The 12,934-nt window shown below is 41.2% G+C and overlaps 1 protein-coding gene across 1 annotated transcript in view; it reads right to left on the bottom strand.

Moving 5' to 3' along the window:
- The window catches only part of NF1 (neurofibromin 1), a 232,623-nt gene extending 219,980 nt beyond the window's left edge, over positions 1–12,643 (bottom strand). The window contains exon 1 of the mRNA XM_083379640.1: positions 12,372–12,643. Coding sequence (XP_083235766.1) covers positions 12,372–12,431 — 60 coding nt within the window. The 5' untranslated portion in view covers positions 12,432–12,643. The remainder of the gene's footprint in view (positions 1–12,371) is intronic.
- Between the last annotated feature and the right edge of the window lie 291 nt (positions 12,644–12,934).

Below are 12,934 nucleotides of genomic sequence, written 5' to 3'. Positions count from 1 at the left end.
GCTATAATCTCCTTGAAAACCACAGTTTGAAAATAAAATGGCAGCTTAAACCAAAACTATAATTTAATGCAAGAAAGCAAAAAAATTGTGACTTTAATGACATAAACAGCCAATCTGCAACACCTTTGAGACTTCCAAAGCTCCAAAGAGTAGACTTAGCCAAATTTCAATTCCAGATTCTCTTTTACATTTTTACCATGGTTTACCACAAAGGTAATGATTTTTTTTCTGAGCTGCACATCATTTTCCTGTTCTCTTGGGGGGGGGGGGCAGAATGGCTCTAAAGTCCACATTTGCAGGAACAAATCTGCAATCTTTTTGAAAATTAGTTTTGGGATGTTGGAAAGGAATTCACTCAAAATAATTACTTTTAACTGGCCAGAGACTTGGGACATTGATTTTAAGTATTGCATCAGTTAAGTAAAATAGTTGCAAAAATCAACAGTTTGCTATCAAATTTTAGCAGCATAATTTTGGAGGGTGCAAAACTGGAAATGGGCACATGGGAGTATGGGTTACTCAAGCCAAATTTAGTGAATCAACTACATTTGGTTGGATTTGCACAAACACATGCTACTAAAACAAAACAAACTTCATTAGGGCTTACCATAAAATCAGGCTACACTGTGCAGCATTTAAGAAAAAGAGACTATCATTGTTAGAACCTTTAAAACCTGGAATATCTGAAATTTAACTCAATCTATCTATATTCATCCTCTATCTTTCATACAAGAGCTTGTAGAACTGTCCAGTTTTAGAAATTCCAATCCTGTGATTCACAAAAGAATTCTCTATGAAACTCGTGTGTCAAAATTCAAAGTCTGGAGAAATCCATGGTATTAGAGATAAGGTGTGTAATGATTCCACCAAGACACTAATCCTCTTCCATAAACACTGGTTCCTTTATTCCAAGCTGCATCCATACATTCTTTAAAAGGTCACAAACCAATCATTTCCCTTATGCGTCATGTACTGTACCAGTCAGTTGGATGCAAGTAACCTTCAACTCTGTAATGAAATTCGTTTGAAAAGTCCACTTTGAGGAAGTTGGATTTTGGATTAAAGTCAACAGCTTTGGATCAGAGCAATATATGCAGCTGTACTTAACCCCCAAAATAAATATTTAACGAGAAATATGGATGGTTTTTAGTGGCAGGAACCTCACCGCATTACTTTCCTCTCGCTCCTTAGTAAAAATTCTGAATACTCAAGTCTACACACAGGAACTCTGTGCCACTGAAGAAAGCAATTATATCCAACTGTTAAGTCTCAGAAGGCAGTCTTCGACTTACAACAGTTCATTCAATGACCGTTCAGTTACGTTACTAAAAAGAGTGACTTATGACCATGTTTCACACTTAAGAGCCATTGCAGCATCACATGAACAAAATTCAGAAGCTTCACAACGGACATATAGTTACGACAGTTGCAGTGTCCCCAGGGTCATGTGATCCCCTTTTGTGATCTTCCAACAAGCAAAGTCAATGGGGAAGGCAGATTCACTTAATAACCATGCTACTAACCTAACAAATGCAGTGATTCAACTATTAACAACTATGTCAATAAAGACTGTAAAATGGGGCTAAACTCACTTAACCAATGTTTCGCTTAGCAAACATAAATTTTGGGCTCAATTTTGGTCGTAAATCAAGGACTACCTGCATTATGGCATTATTTTAGTCAGATAATCAATGATCAACTAACACTCAGGTTTCACAGATATACATATTTATATGGGCTGGGAGAAATTGTTTTACTCCACCATCTACTAGGAAGTCCCATTTTTTCTCCAAGTCAATCTATCAATCATAATAGAGCTGGGAGGGACCTTCTAGTCCAGCCTCTTGCTCAAGCAGGGGAGCCTACACCATTTCAGACAAGTGGCTGTCCAGTCTCTTCTTAAAAACCTCCAGGGATGAAGTACCCACAACTTCTCAAGGCAAACTGTTGCACAGGTTAATTCTCTCTGTTAGGAAGTTTCTCCTTAATTCCAGGTTGCTTCCCTCCTTCATTAGTTTCTTGTCTTGCCTTCAGGTACTTTGGAAAATAAATTGACCCCTTCCTCCTTATGGCAGCCTCTCAAATACTGGAATATTGCTATCATGTCCCCCCTCGTCCTTCTTTTCCCTAGACCGGCCATACCCAAATCCTGCAACCGTTCTTCATATGTTTTAGTCTCCAGATTTTTAATCGTATTAGTTGTTCTTCTCTGCACTTTTTCTAAAGTCTCAACATCTTTTTTGTAATGTAGTGACCAAAACTGGATACAGTATTCCAGGTACGGCCTTTATAAAGCTTTATAAAGCGGTACTAATAGTTCATGTGATTTTGATTTTGATTTTGTCTCTGTTTATACAACCAAGGATTGTGTTAGCTTTTTTGGCTGCTGCTGCACAATGCTGGCTCATAGTACAAGTGACCATCCACTAGGACTCCAAGGTCCGTCTCACAGTTACTGTTTTTGAGCCAGGTTTTGCCCAATCTCTACTTGTACCTTTGTTTTTTTCTGCCCAGGTGTAAACCTTGCTTTTCTCCACATTAAATATTTTGTTGGGTAGAGCCTATTGTTCAAGTCTGTCGAGATCTTTTTGTATTCCAAGCTTGTCTTCTGGGGTATTGGCTATTCCTGCCAGTTTAGTGTCATCTGCAAAATTGATGAATTTCCCTTCTATTCCCTCATGTAAGTCATTTATGAAGATATTGAAGAGTATTGGACCTAATATGGAAACTTGTGCTTACTTCCCTCCATGTAGATGTAGTACCATTAAGGACTACTCGCTGAGTACAGTTTGTCAGCCAGTTACAAATCCATCTGGTAGCGATGCTGTCTATCCCACATTTTTCTACCTTACTAAGAAGTAGGCTGTGGTCTACTTTGTCAAATGCCTTGCTGAAGTCTAAATATACTATGTCCACAGCATTTCGCTTGTCTACTAATTTAGTTACTTTGTCAAAAAAATAAAATAAGATTGGTTTGGCATGATCTGCTTTTAACAAACTCGTGCTAGCTACTAGTTATACCTTTATTTGTTTCTAGATGTTTACAGATCTGTTTTTTTGATTATTTTCCAGTATCTTCCCAGGTACTGATGTTAGACTGATTGGTCTATAGTTTCCTGTATCTGGCTCTTTTTTCCTTTCTTGAATGTGGGAACCATATCAGCTTTTTTCCAGTCCTCTGGTAGTTCCCCAGTGCTCCAAGATTTTTTAGAAATATGATACAATGGTTCTGAGATAACCTCTGCCAACTCCTTCAGAACTCTGGGATGTATCCGGGATGATCAGGTCCCAGTGATTTATATCCATCAAGGTCAGACAGGTATTCTATTACCATTTTCTTGCTTAAATTTTTATTTCTAGTCTGTCTTTTACAGTTATGTTTTTGGTAGGTTGGGCTATAGTTTCTTTTTGTGTGAAGACTGATGAAAAGAATGAATTAAGTAGCTCTGCTTTCTCCCTACTGCGTTACTTCCTTGCCATTTTCTCTCTTTAGTGGGCCTACAATTTCCTTGACTTTTTTTTACTATTTATATTTTGGGAAAAAAAGCTTTTTTTATCTTTGACTTTTGTTGCAAGTCTTTGTTCATTCTAAGCCTTTGCTTTCCTGACTTCATCTTTGCAGATTTGGGCTATCTGCTGGTATTCTGTCTTAGTTATGTGTCCTTCTTTCCATTTTTTGTACTTGTCCTTTTTGTCTTTCAGTTTATCAGAGAGAAATTCATGCAACCATGCTGGTTTCTTCTTGGATGTTTTTCTTTTTTAGTGGTATTGTGTTGGACTGGGCTTTTATGATATTTTTCAGTGTTTCCCACCCTTCTTGAGTTGATTTCCCTGTTAGGATTTTTATCCATGAAATTTTGCTTAGGCTCTGTCTGAGTTTGTTTAAATCAACTCTTTTAAAGTTTAAGAAACTGGTTGGATTATATTCTATTGCTTGTGTTTGCATTACATTGAATTCCAGTGCGACGTGGTCACTCTCGCCCAAAGTTCTGGCAATTTCAACTCCCTCTATCATTTCTTTTCTATTAGTAAGAATTAGGTCCAGTATAGCTTTTCCTCCAATTCTCTCCTCTACCTTTTACATGACAAAGCTGTCATCTAAGTTGGTTAAGAATCTGTTCGATCTCCCCCTTGCTGCAGAGTTTGTCTCCCAGTTGATATCAAGATAATGAAAGTCTCCCATTACTATTGTGCTATGTTTCCTACATACATTTGTTAATTGATTAGCAAAGAGTTCATCTATTTCAGGGGTGTCAAACTCAATTTCATTGAGGGCCGCATCAGCATTGCGGTTGCCCTCAGGGGGCCGGGTGGGTATGGCCAGGGTGGGCGTGGCCTACTGGGTGGGCGTGGCTGGAGTGCGTATGGCCTACTGGGTGGGCATGGCCAGCTCTACATCGTTCGCATCAAGGATGCCTATGGGGGCCTGGGCAGGAGTGGGACAGATCTGAGGGTCTCTGGTGGAAGGAGGGTCTCTGGGCCAGGGCCAAGGCAGTGGGGGCCGTTCCCTCACTGTTTCCAGGATGGCTTCGTGGGCCGCATGAAACCGCTTCGCGGGCCAGATCTGGCCCCCGGGCCTTGTGTTTGACATGTCTGATCTATTTCTTCTGCTTGGTTGGGTGGCCTGTAGTATACACCTATAGCAATGTCTTTCTTTTTTCCTTTTATATTGACCCATATGGATTCTTGGTGGTTTTCATCCTTGATTTTGTGTATTTCAGGAGAGATGTAGTGATCTTTTATATATAATGCAACTCTCCTCCTCTTTTGTTGGGTCTGTTTCTTTTGAATAGTTTGTATTCATCTATCAGTACATTCCAGTCATGAGTTTCATCCCACCAAATTTCAGTAATGGCAACTATATCATATCAGACTTCATGTACTAATATTTCAAGTTCACCCTGTTTGTTCCCTAAACTTTGAGCATTAGTATATAGGCACCCACATATTATTTTATTAAACCACAACCATGCCAATCCAACTACCTACAGGTAGTCCTCAATGTATGAACACACTTGAGACCAGAACTTCCATTGCTAAACAAGATGGTTGTTGTTAAGGGAATCATATTCAATTTTACAACTTTTTTGCCAGTTATTAAATGAATCACATAATTGTTAAGTGAATCCAGTTTCTTTCATTGACTTTGCTTGTTGGAAGCCAGCTGGGAACGTCACAAATAGCACTCATCATAAATACATGCCTGTTGTCAAATTTTGATCACATGACTGTGCGGATGCTACAACGGTCATAAATGTGAGAACTGGTTGTAAGTCACTTTTTTCAGTGCCGTTGCTAAACAAATAATTGCAAGTCAAGGACTACCTGCAGTAAATTACCACTTTTTATAAATTTGCTAGCATATGTTCCTTGTACAAAGACACATTCGGGTTCATCTGAACCAGATGATATGCTCTAACCAGTCTTCAAAAGTTCTGATAAATGTCTTTCTTTTTAATCATGGGTTTAAAAAAATATGAAAATGCCAGGAATTATACCTCGGGCCATAAGCACTATTGCACCTCCACAGCTGTATATTACAAATAAGACAGATGGGGCACACTAATTGAATTCACATAAAACTATAAGCCAGAATTTCAGAAAACCCTGCATAATTTCTTAAGCTGTGCTACTCTCTACTCCTGCCTACCTCTAAATGTAACTCTGGATGCTCAGAATGTGCCTTTGTCTTCAACACAAGCAAGAAATATGAAACCTGGAATATACATTTAAACCAAGAAATGCTGACCAATTTATTTTTAAACTCCAAAGTAAAGACATAATTTATTAATTCTTCCTAGAAATGAAGTAGAAATGCTTTCTAAACTGCTATGCCACATACAGAGTCTACAAAATTCTGCCTGCTAAAATTAGGCTCAGAGAGGTAATTTTTATGTCACTTAGAAAGGAGGGAGAAACATAACTCTAAATGGTTGAAAATCAGGTAAGCCAGAAAATTGGATTCTGACAAACAACCCCAATTATGTTGATCATTAAACAAGTTAAAAATTCTGGCATTTTGCAACCAAATGTGGAGCATAAACGTCACCTCCCAGAAAGACCAGCCTACAAGTCCTTCTAGGAGGATTCAGAAGAAGGAAATTGGATTAAACAGCCATTACCTCTGCTCAGTTAAAAGTTCTGTTCTATTGGACTCTCACTCTTAATCTCCCTCCATGTTTAGCTGCACAATGAGAAGTTTATTTAACTTGGAAAATTTGTCCATAGATGATATTTTTCATCTTTCCCATCGTTTTCTTTTTCTTTTGTGTTCTTTTTTATAGTAAACCTATGAATAGGGAATGTCTTGTTCTCATTGACTGTACTTTCACACTGAACAGTAACATAAAAATTCATTGAACAAATATGAGTGGCCTCTAAATACTCTCATTGTTACAAAACACAAGCAAATCAATCAGATTTTTAACTTTTAACAAGACAACCTCAATAGTCATAATCTATCACTGTGCACACTGTACATTTCTTCACTAGAACATTTAGGGCAAAAGAGGTTGTTTTTTTTAAAAAAATGTCAATTTAAGCTTACAATATTTTCCAAATGAGCAACCATTAAACCAATCTATTATAAACAAAGGCAATCATTTCCCAGTGTCTGTAATTAAACAATTGAATCTACATCACTCAGAAGCTGTATTGTTTCTTCTTTCAATGGGAACAATTCCCATTTTAATAAGAAGGTTGAAAAAAAAAGGTTGGATTGCTCAGTCACTAAGAGAATGGATTCACACACTGTAATGTCATCATATGCTTTGTGTCATGTGAGAAATAAGCTACTGTGTATTGTAAAACATCTATCATAGCTTGTTATGTGTAACAGGTAACTGATATATTAAACCATGACTTATGTTAAAAGCATTACATTACTCTTACAAAATACACCTATCTTATCCAGAGCATCATTACATTTAATTTCAGCAGCTGCAAATAGTTAAATAAATAAACCATGTCCTATCTTAGCTGAATCATTTAAGTACACCTAAAAATTTCTCTGAATCCTGCTTTGGTGTCTGTCATCCTCCTCCTCACCCAACATAAATATTAGATTTTTTTTTTACGTTAACAAGGAAAATATTTGATCCTCGAGATAGACCAAAAACATTTCGATTCAGGTGAACAATTATAAACCTATGATGTGGTATGGTACTCAGCATCCTCCTTATGATATTGACTGCCTCCATTTTTAGAAAACTCTGAAAGATCTGATTTAGGATAAATAAAATGTGCTCTCCACCAGCTGCCTGCAATTAGTGCAGGTTCGCATCCCACCAGGCTCAAGGTTGACTCAGCCTTCCATCCTTCCGAGGTAGGTAAAATGAGGACCCAGATTGTTGGGGGCAATAAGCTGACTTTGTAATAATGCCGCTTGGGTGTGTGTGTGAAAGCCCTAATAAGCAGGCATATACATAGAATGAAGGCTACTGCTAAGCTTGTAAGCCGCCCTGAGTCTTCGGAGAAGGGCGGGATATAAATGGAATTTAAATAAATAAATAAATAAATAAATAAATAAATAAATAAATAAATAAATAAATAAATAAATATTTAAATACTCACACGCATACACATATACTCTTTCTTTAGTTTCTAAATTTGCTTGAGCATATGGCAGCACTCTAATCTATATATGTTTCTGTGCATAAGCTGTAATAGATCCAACCATTACAGCAAAATGAAATAAGAATGTATCACATTTCTCCTCAGACATCGGAAAACAGAGGATTAACCGAGGGTCCCCCATGGGATAGGAGAGAGGAACAATCTAAGCACCTATTTTCCTTCCAAGGCAGTTTTTAGCTGTCCACGGAGACCCAAAAAAGTTTCTTGAACTGATTATAATAATTATTCAGTGGAACACCCTGCCTCCAGAAATTGTGAACGCTCCAACACTGGAAGTTTTTAAGAGGAAACTGGACAACCATTTGTCTGAAATGGTATCTCCTGCCTGAGCAGGGGGTTGGATTAGAAAACCTCCAAGGTCCCTTCCAACGCTATTATATTATTATTATTATTATTATTATTATTATTATTATTATTATTATTATTATTATTATTATTATTATTATTATTATTATTATATCATCTTCATCATCCTAAAAGTAACAAAGACCAATTTCAATATTTCTTAAAATAAAAACAAGTACAAAACAAATTGACTGAAAAAAATCGTTCCCCAGTTTTTTTATAAGCTAACAATATCACTCCTGATAATTAGGATCACTCCTTTCTAAATCTTTAAAAGATACTAAAAAAAACCTGTCTCTTGGTGACAGGTAGGATATATTCCCCAATCTCTCCCACTTAAAGGACCCCTAGAATGGTTAGCAATAATGATTTGTTTCTTCCAATCCCTCTTTAGACAGTTTGTTTTTTATGCTTCTTTATATAAGGGAACCCCATTGAATGGAGTTCAAACACACCCACAATTATAACTTTATTCCACAGAGAATTTCTGCATCCCATAAGGAAATAGTGGCAGCAAGGCCTTTCCCCATATTATCTATGGAGGCTCCAAATTTGACAAACAGCAGGCTTATTATACATTCTAAACCCACCAAATTTAAAACAGAAAAATCTGTTTACTCTCTTAATACATTCCCTACAATGAGCCCAGAACAATCTTCAACTCTTTATCCCAGTGCCACCACACCCAAAGGATAAATACAAGTGGTCCTCAACTTATGACCACAGTTGAGCCCAAAATGTGTTGCTAAGCAAGACAGTTGTTAACTGACAGTTTTGCCCCATTGTACAACCTTTCTTGCCACAGTTGTTTATTTATTTATTTATTTTATTTTTGGGACTTATATGCCGCCCTATCTCCCGAAGGACTCAGGGCGGCTAACAACAATAAAAAAACAATACAAAAATTAAAAAAGAATTAAATAACAGCCCCAAAATAAATTAACTACACAGTTAAAAATTAAAACATATTTAAAAACCCATCATCAATCCAGGTCAGCCTGATGGAAAAAGAACGTTTTAAGGTCGCGGCGAAAGGACCAGAGGTCCGGGGCCATCCGAAGCTCAAGGGGGAGTTGGTTCCAAAGGGCTGGTGCTCCCACAGAGAAGGCCCTCCCCCTGGGGGTCGCCAGCCGACATTGTCTGGCCGACGGCACCCTGAGGAGGCCCTGTGTGAGCGCACTGGGCGATGGGAAGTCGTCCCCGGTAGCAGACGGTCCTGCAAATTTATTTATTTATTTATTTATTTATTTATTTATTTATTTATATTTCGATTTATATACCACCTTTTTCCTGGGGGACTCAGGGCGGTTTACAGGGCAAATTAAAACAATACAATATATATACAGGTTAAAATAAAATAAAATTAAATAACCCCAAAATAATTAAAAAATAAAACCTTAACCCAAAAACCCTCAGTCCAGGCTGGCAAGCTCGAATAGCCAAGTTTTCAGGTCCCGGCGAAACGATCAAAGGTCGGGGGCCATCCGGAGTTCCACAGGCAGCTGATTCCAAAGGGCAGGTGCGCCCACCGAGAATGCTTTCCCCCTGGGGGCCGCCAGCCGGCACTCCCTGACCGGCAGCACCCTGAGGAGGCCCTCCCTGTGGGAGCACACAGGACGATGGGAAGTTGATGCTGGCAGCAGGTGCTCCTGAAGATAATCCAGACCCATGCCATTTAGGGCTTTATAGGTCATCACCAGCACCTTGAATCTCACCTGGAGGGCAACTGGAAGCCAATGCAGCTTGCGGAGAAGAGGCGTTACATGGAAGTATCGGGAAACCCCCATCACAACTTGCGCAGCCGCATTCTGCACCAGCTGAAGCCTCCGAGTGGTCCTCAAGGGCAGCCCCATGTAGAGAGCATTGCAGTAGTCTATCTGGGAGGTCACAAGCGCATGAGTGACTGTATGTAGGGCGTCTCGATCCAGATAGGGCTGCAACTGGCGCACCAGGCGAACCTGGGCAAAAGCCCCCCTGGCCACGGCTCCTATATGATCTTCCAAACTGAGCCGTGAGTCCAGGAGGACGCCCAAGTTGCGGGCCCTATCTACGGGGGATAACACCTCACCCCCCATAGTTAACGATGGAATAGACTGGTTAATCCGAGATGCCGGTATGCACAGCCACTCAGTCTTGGCGGGATTAAGTCGAAGCCTGTTGCTCCCCATCCAGACCCGAACTGGCTCCAGGCAACGGGACATCACGTCGAGGGCATCACTGGGTTGGTTCGGGGTGGAGAGAAAATGCTGGGTATCATCAGCATACTGATGATACCCCACCCCAAAACCACAAATGATCTCACCCAGCGGCTTCATATAGATGTTGAACAGGAGGGGAGAGAGGACCGACCATTAAGTGAATCACTACAGTTGTTAAGTTAGTAATATGGTTGCTAAGTGAACCTGGCTTCCCCAGTGACTTTGCTTGTCAGACGGTGACACTGCAACCATCATAAATGTAAGTTGACAAGTGTCAGAATTTTGCTCATGTGACAACGGGGCTGCTGCAACAATCGCAAATGTGAAAAAAGGTTATAAGTCATTTTGTTCAGTGCCACTGTAACTTCAATCACTCAGCAAACTGTTCTTAAGTCAAGCATTGCCTGTACTTCTCTCATTGTACAGAGATGATGATGATGATGATAGAAGAAGAGAAAGAAAAAGAAAGAAAAAGGAGAAGGAGAACAACAACAACAATTAAACTAGGATGAACTATATTACATCCAGGTATTTTTCCATCTCATTCAAAAGAAATGTATCCAATATTTCTTTGGCTTTTCCACAGACTCATTTTGAGAAAACCCTTTCTGTGCAATTCAGCAACCACCTATCCCAGACCATTTCAAAATCAAATAGTTCAAGTGGCATCAGGAGACTTAAAGTAACCAACATGCTTAAGTTTTTCAACAAAGCTTTCCTCTTTAAAGTCTTCCTCATAGAGAGGAGCTGTAAAACATCACTCAGCTACCCACAGCCCATCTCAAAACTTCACTAAGAAAAAAACTACCAGATCATCTGCTTTTTTCTATGTCATCCCAGGCATCCCATGAGCAAGAATGACATCATGCTATTAATAAAAAAGAGAAGAAAAATTTAGAAATTAAGACCTCCTTCAGCCTATATTCATGAAAAATGGCATGTTCCTATATAACCAAAATATATACAATATCTGTTTCTCCCCACAGGAGATGAAGAAACCACCATGAAGTCATCCCACAAGTTGGCTGATTTCATCCTAATTAGAAAACAACCAAATGATATCTTTCAGCTTTTTTCCCCTCTACTCAAAACTTAAATTTTTTTTGTCCAACTCCACCCATTCTATCCATGCCGCCACTGTATACAGAATAGAATAACGGAAGGGACCTTGGAGGTTTTCCAGTGCAACCCCCTGCTCAGGCAGGAGAACCTATACCATTTGACAAATGGTTGTCTAATCTCTTCTTAAAAACCTCCAGTGTTGGAGCACCCACAACTTCTGGAGGCAAGCCATTCCACTGATTAATTGGAGATTTCTCCTTAGTTCTAGGTTGGTGCTCTCCTTGCCTCAAAAAAGTAGAAAAATGAAATATGCCAACCAGCCTTCCTCAAACTTGAGTGGAGCCGTTCTTGCGCAATTTGGGTGCAGGGTGGGTACAGCTTTCCCTCAATCGGAATACCTCTGAGTTTGGGGTTGGACTAGAAGACCCCGCCAAGGTCCCTTCCAACTCTAGCTATTCTATTCTGTATAAAGTAATGGGTGGCGTTGGACAAAAAACATGAAGTTTTGAGTTGAGGGCAAAAGAGCTGAAAGATCTCTTTTGCTTCTTTTCTCATCAGGATGAACTTCTAACTTCAAGGAACACCGGATGGGGACAATAGTACTGTAGTTGTTCTCCAACGAATCTGCAGAGCTCCTGCTTGGGACGCTCTGCTCCCGTTCGTCCATCCATCCATCCTAACAATCCCCATCCAAGACTATTTTGAAAGAGCACTCTCTCTTTTACATCCCCCTTCCAGGCATGAAAGTCGACCCCCCCCCCTTTTCCTCTCGTGAAAGCCCGTAAGAGGTGAAGAACACACCCAGCCTGGAGGCCTTCCCTCCCCAACCGCCCAGCTCCTTCCCTACCCTCTCCCAAGACAAGGAGCCCGGTTGGGCTCGTCCTCACCAGAACTGGCCTGCAGCTATCCATCCTTTCCGCCGCTTCCCATCACAGGGAGCGGGGAGGGGGGGGGGGGAAGAGCGCCGCTCGGGCTGAGGAAAAAAGGAGGAAAGGCGCGACCCCCTTCCACACCCCCTCTTCTCACCGGTTCCCCCCACACAGACACACACACACACACACACACCCTTCTTTCCCCCTCAGAGGAGCCCATTTACTTTGCGGGCCCTTCCCACAGCGCAGGCCGGTTTACCTGCTCGTCGAAGCGGTTCACCACCGCCTGCACCCATTCCACCGGCTTGTGGGCCGCCATCTCCCGCAGCCCGCCAGGCCGAAAGGGGGGGGGACAAGAAGGGTCCGGCGCCCCCTTCCCTTCGGCTCAGTGCAGCCGCCGAGCTCTCAGCTCCCCTCCTCCTCCTCCGCCTTCTCAGCCATCAAAGCCCACCGGCCACCATGACACCACACCGGAAGCGGGAACCCGAGTCCGCCCCCAACACCAGCCCGGGCCGCCAGGGCAGAGACAAGTGAGAAGCGGGAGGGGGGGGATGAAAAGAGGAAAAGCGCATGCGTGACGAGCTCGGCAAAAAAAAAAAAAAAGGGGGGGACGGGCAGACGGAAGGCCCGGCGCAGGCGCCCCAGAGCAAAGAAGCTAGGGAACCCTCGAGGAGCCATACGCAGGCGCAAAAGGGAGGGGGAGGAGTGGCGCTTGCGCAACGGGCTAGGGGTCGGCAACCTCGGCTCTTTTATGACTCGTGGACTTCAACTCCCAGAATTCCTGAGCCAGCTATGCTGGCTCAGGAATTCTGGGAGTTGAAG

The sequence above is a fragment of the Vipera ursinii genome, assembly GCF_947247035.1.
Source record: "Vipera ursinii genome assembly, chromosome: 1".
NCBI lineage: Eukaryota > Metazoa > Chordata > Lepidosauria > Squamata > Viperidae > Vipera > Vipera ursinii.
The sequence above is the reverse complement of the archived record's forward strand: the minus strand, read 5'-3'. Positions and strand labels throughout refer to the sequence as shown.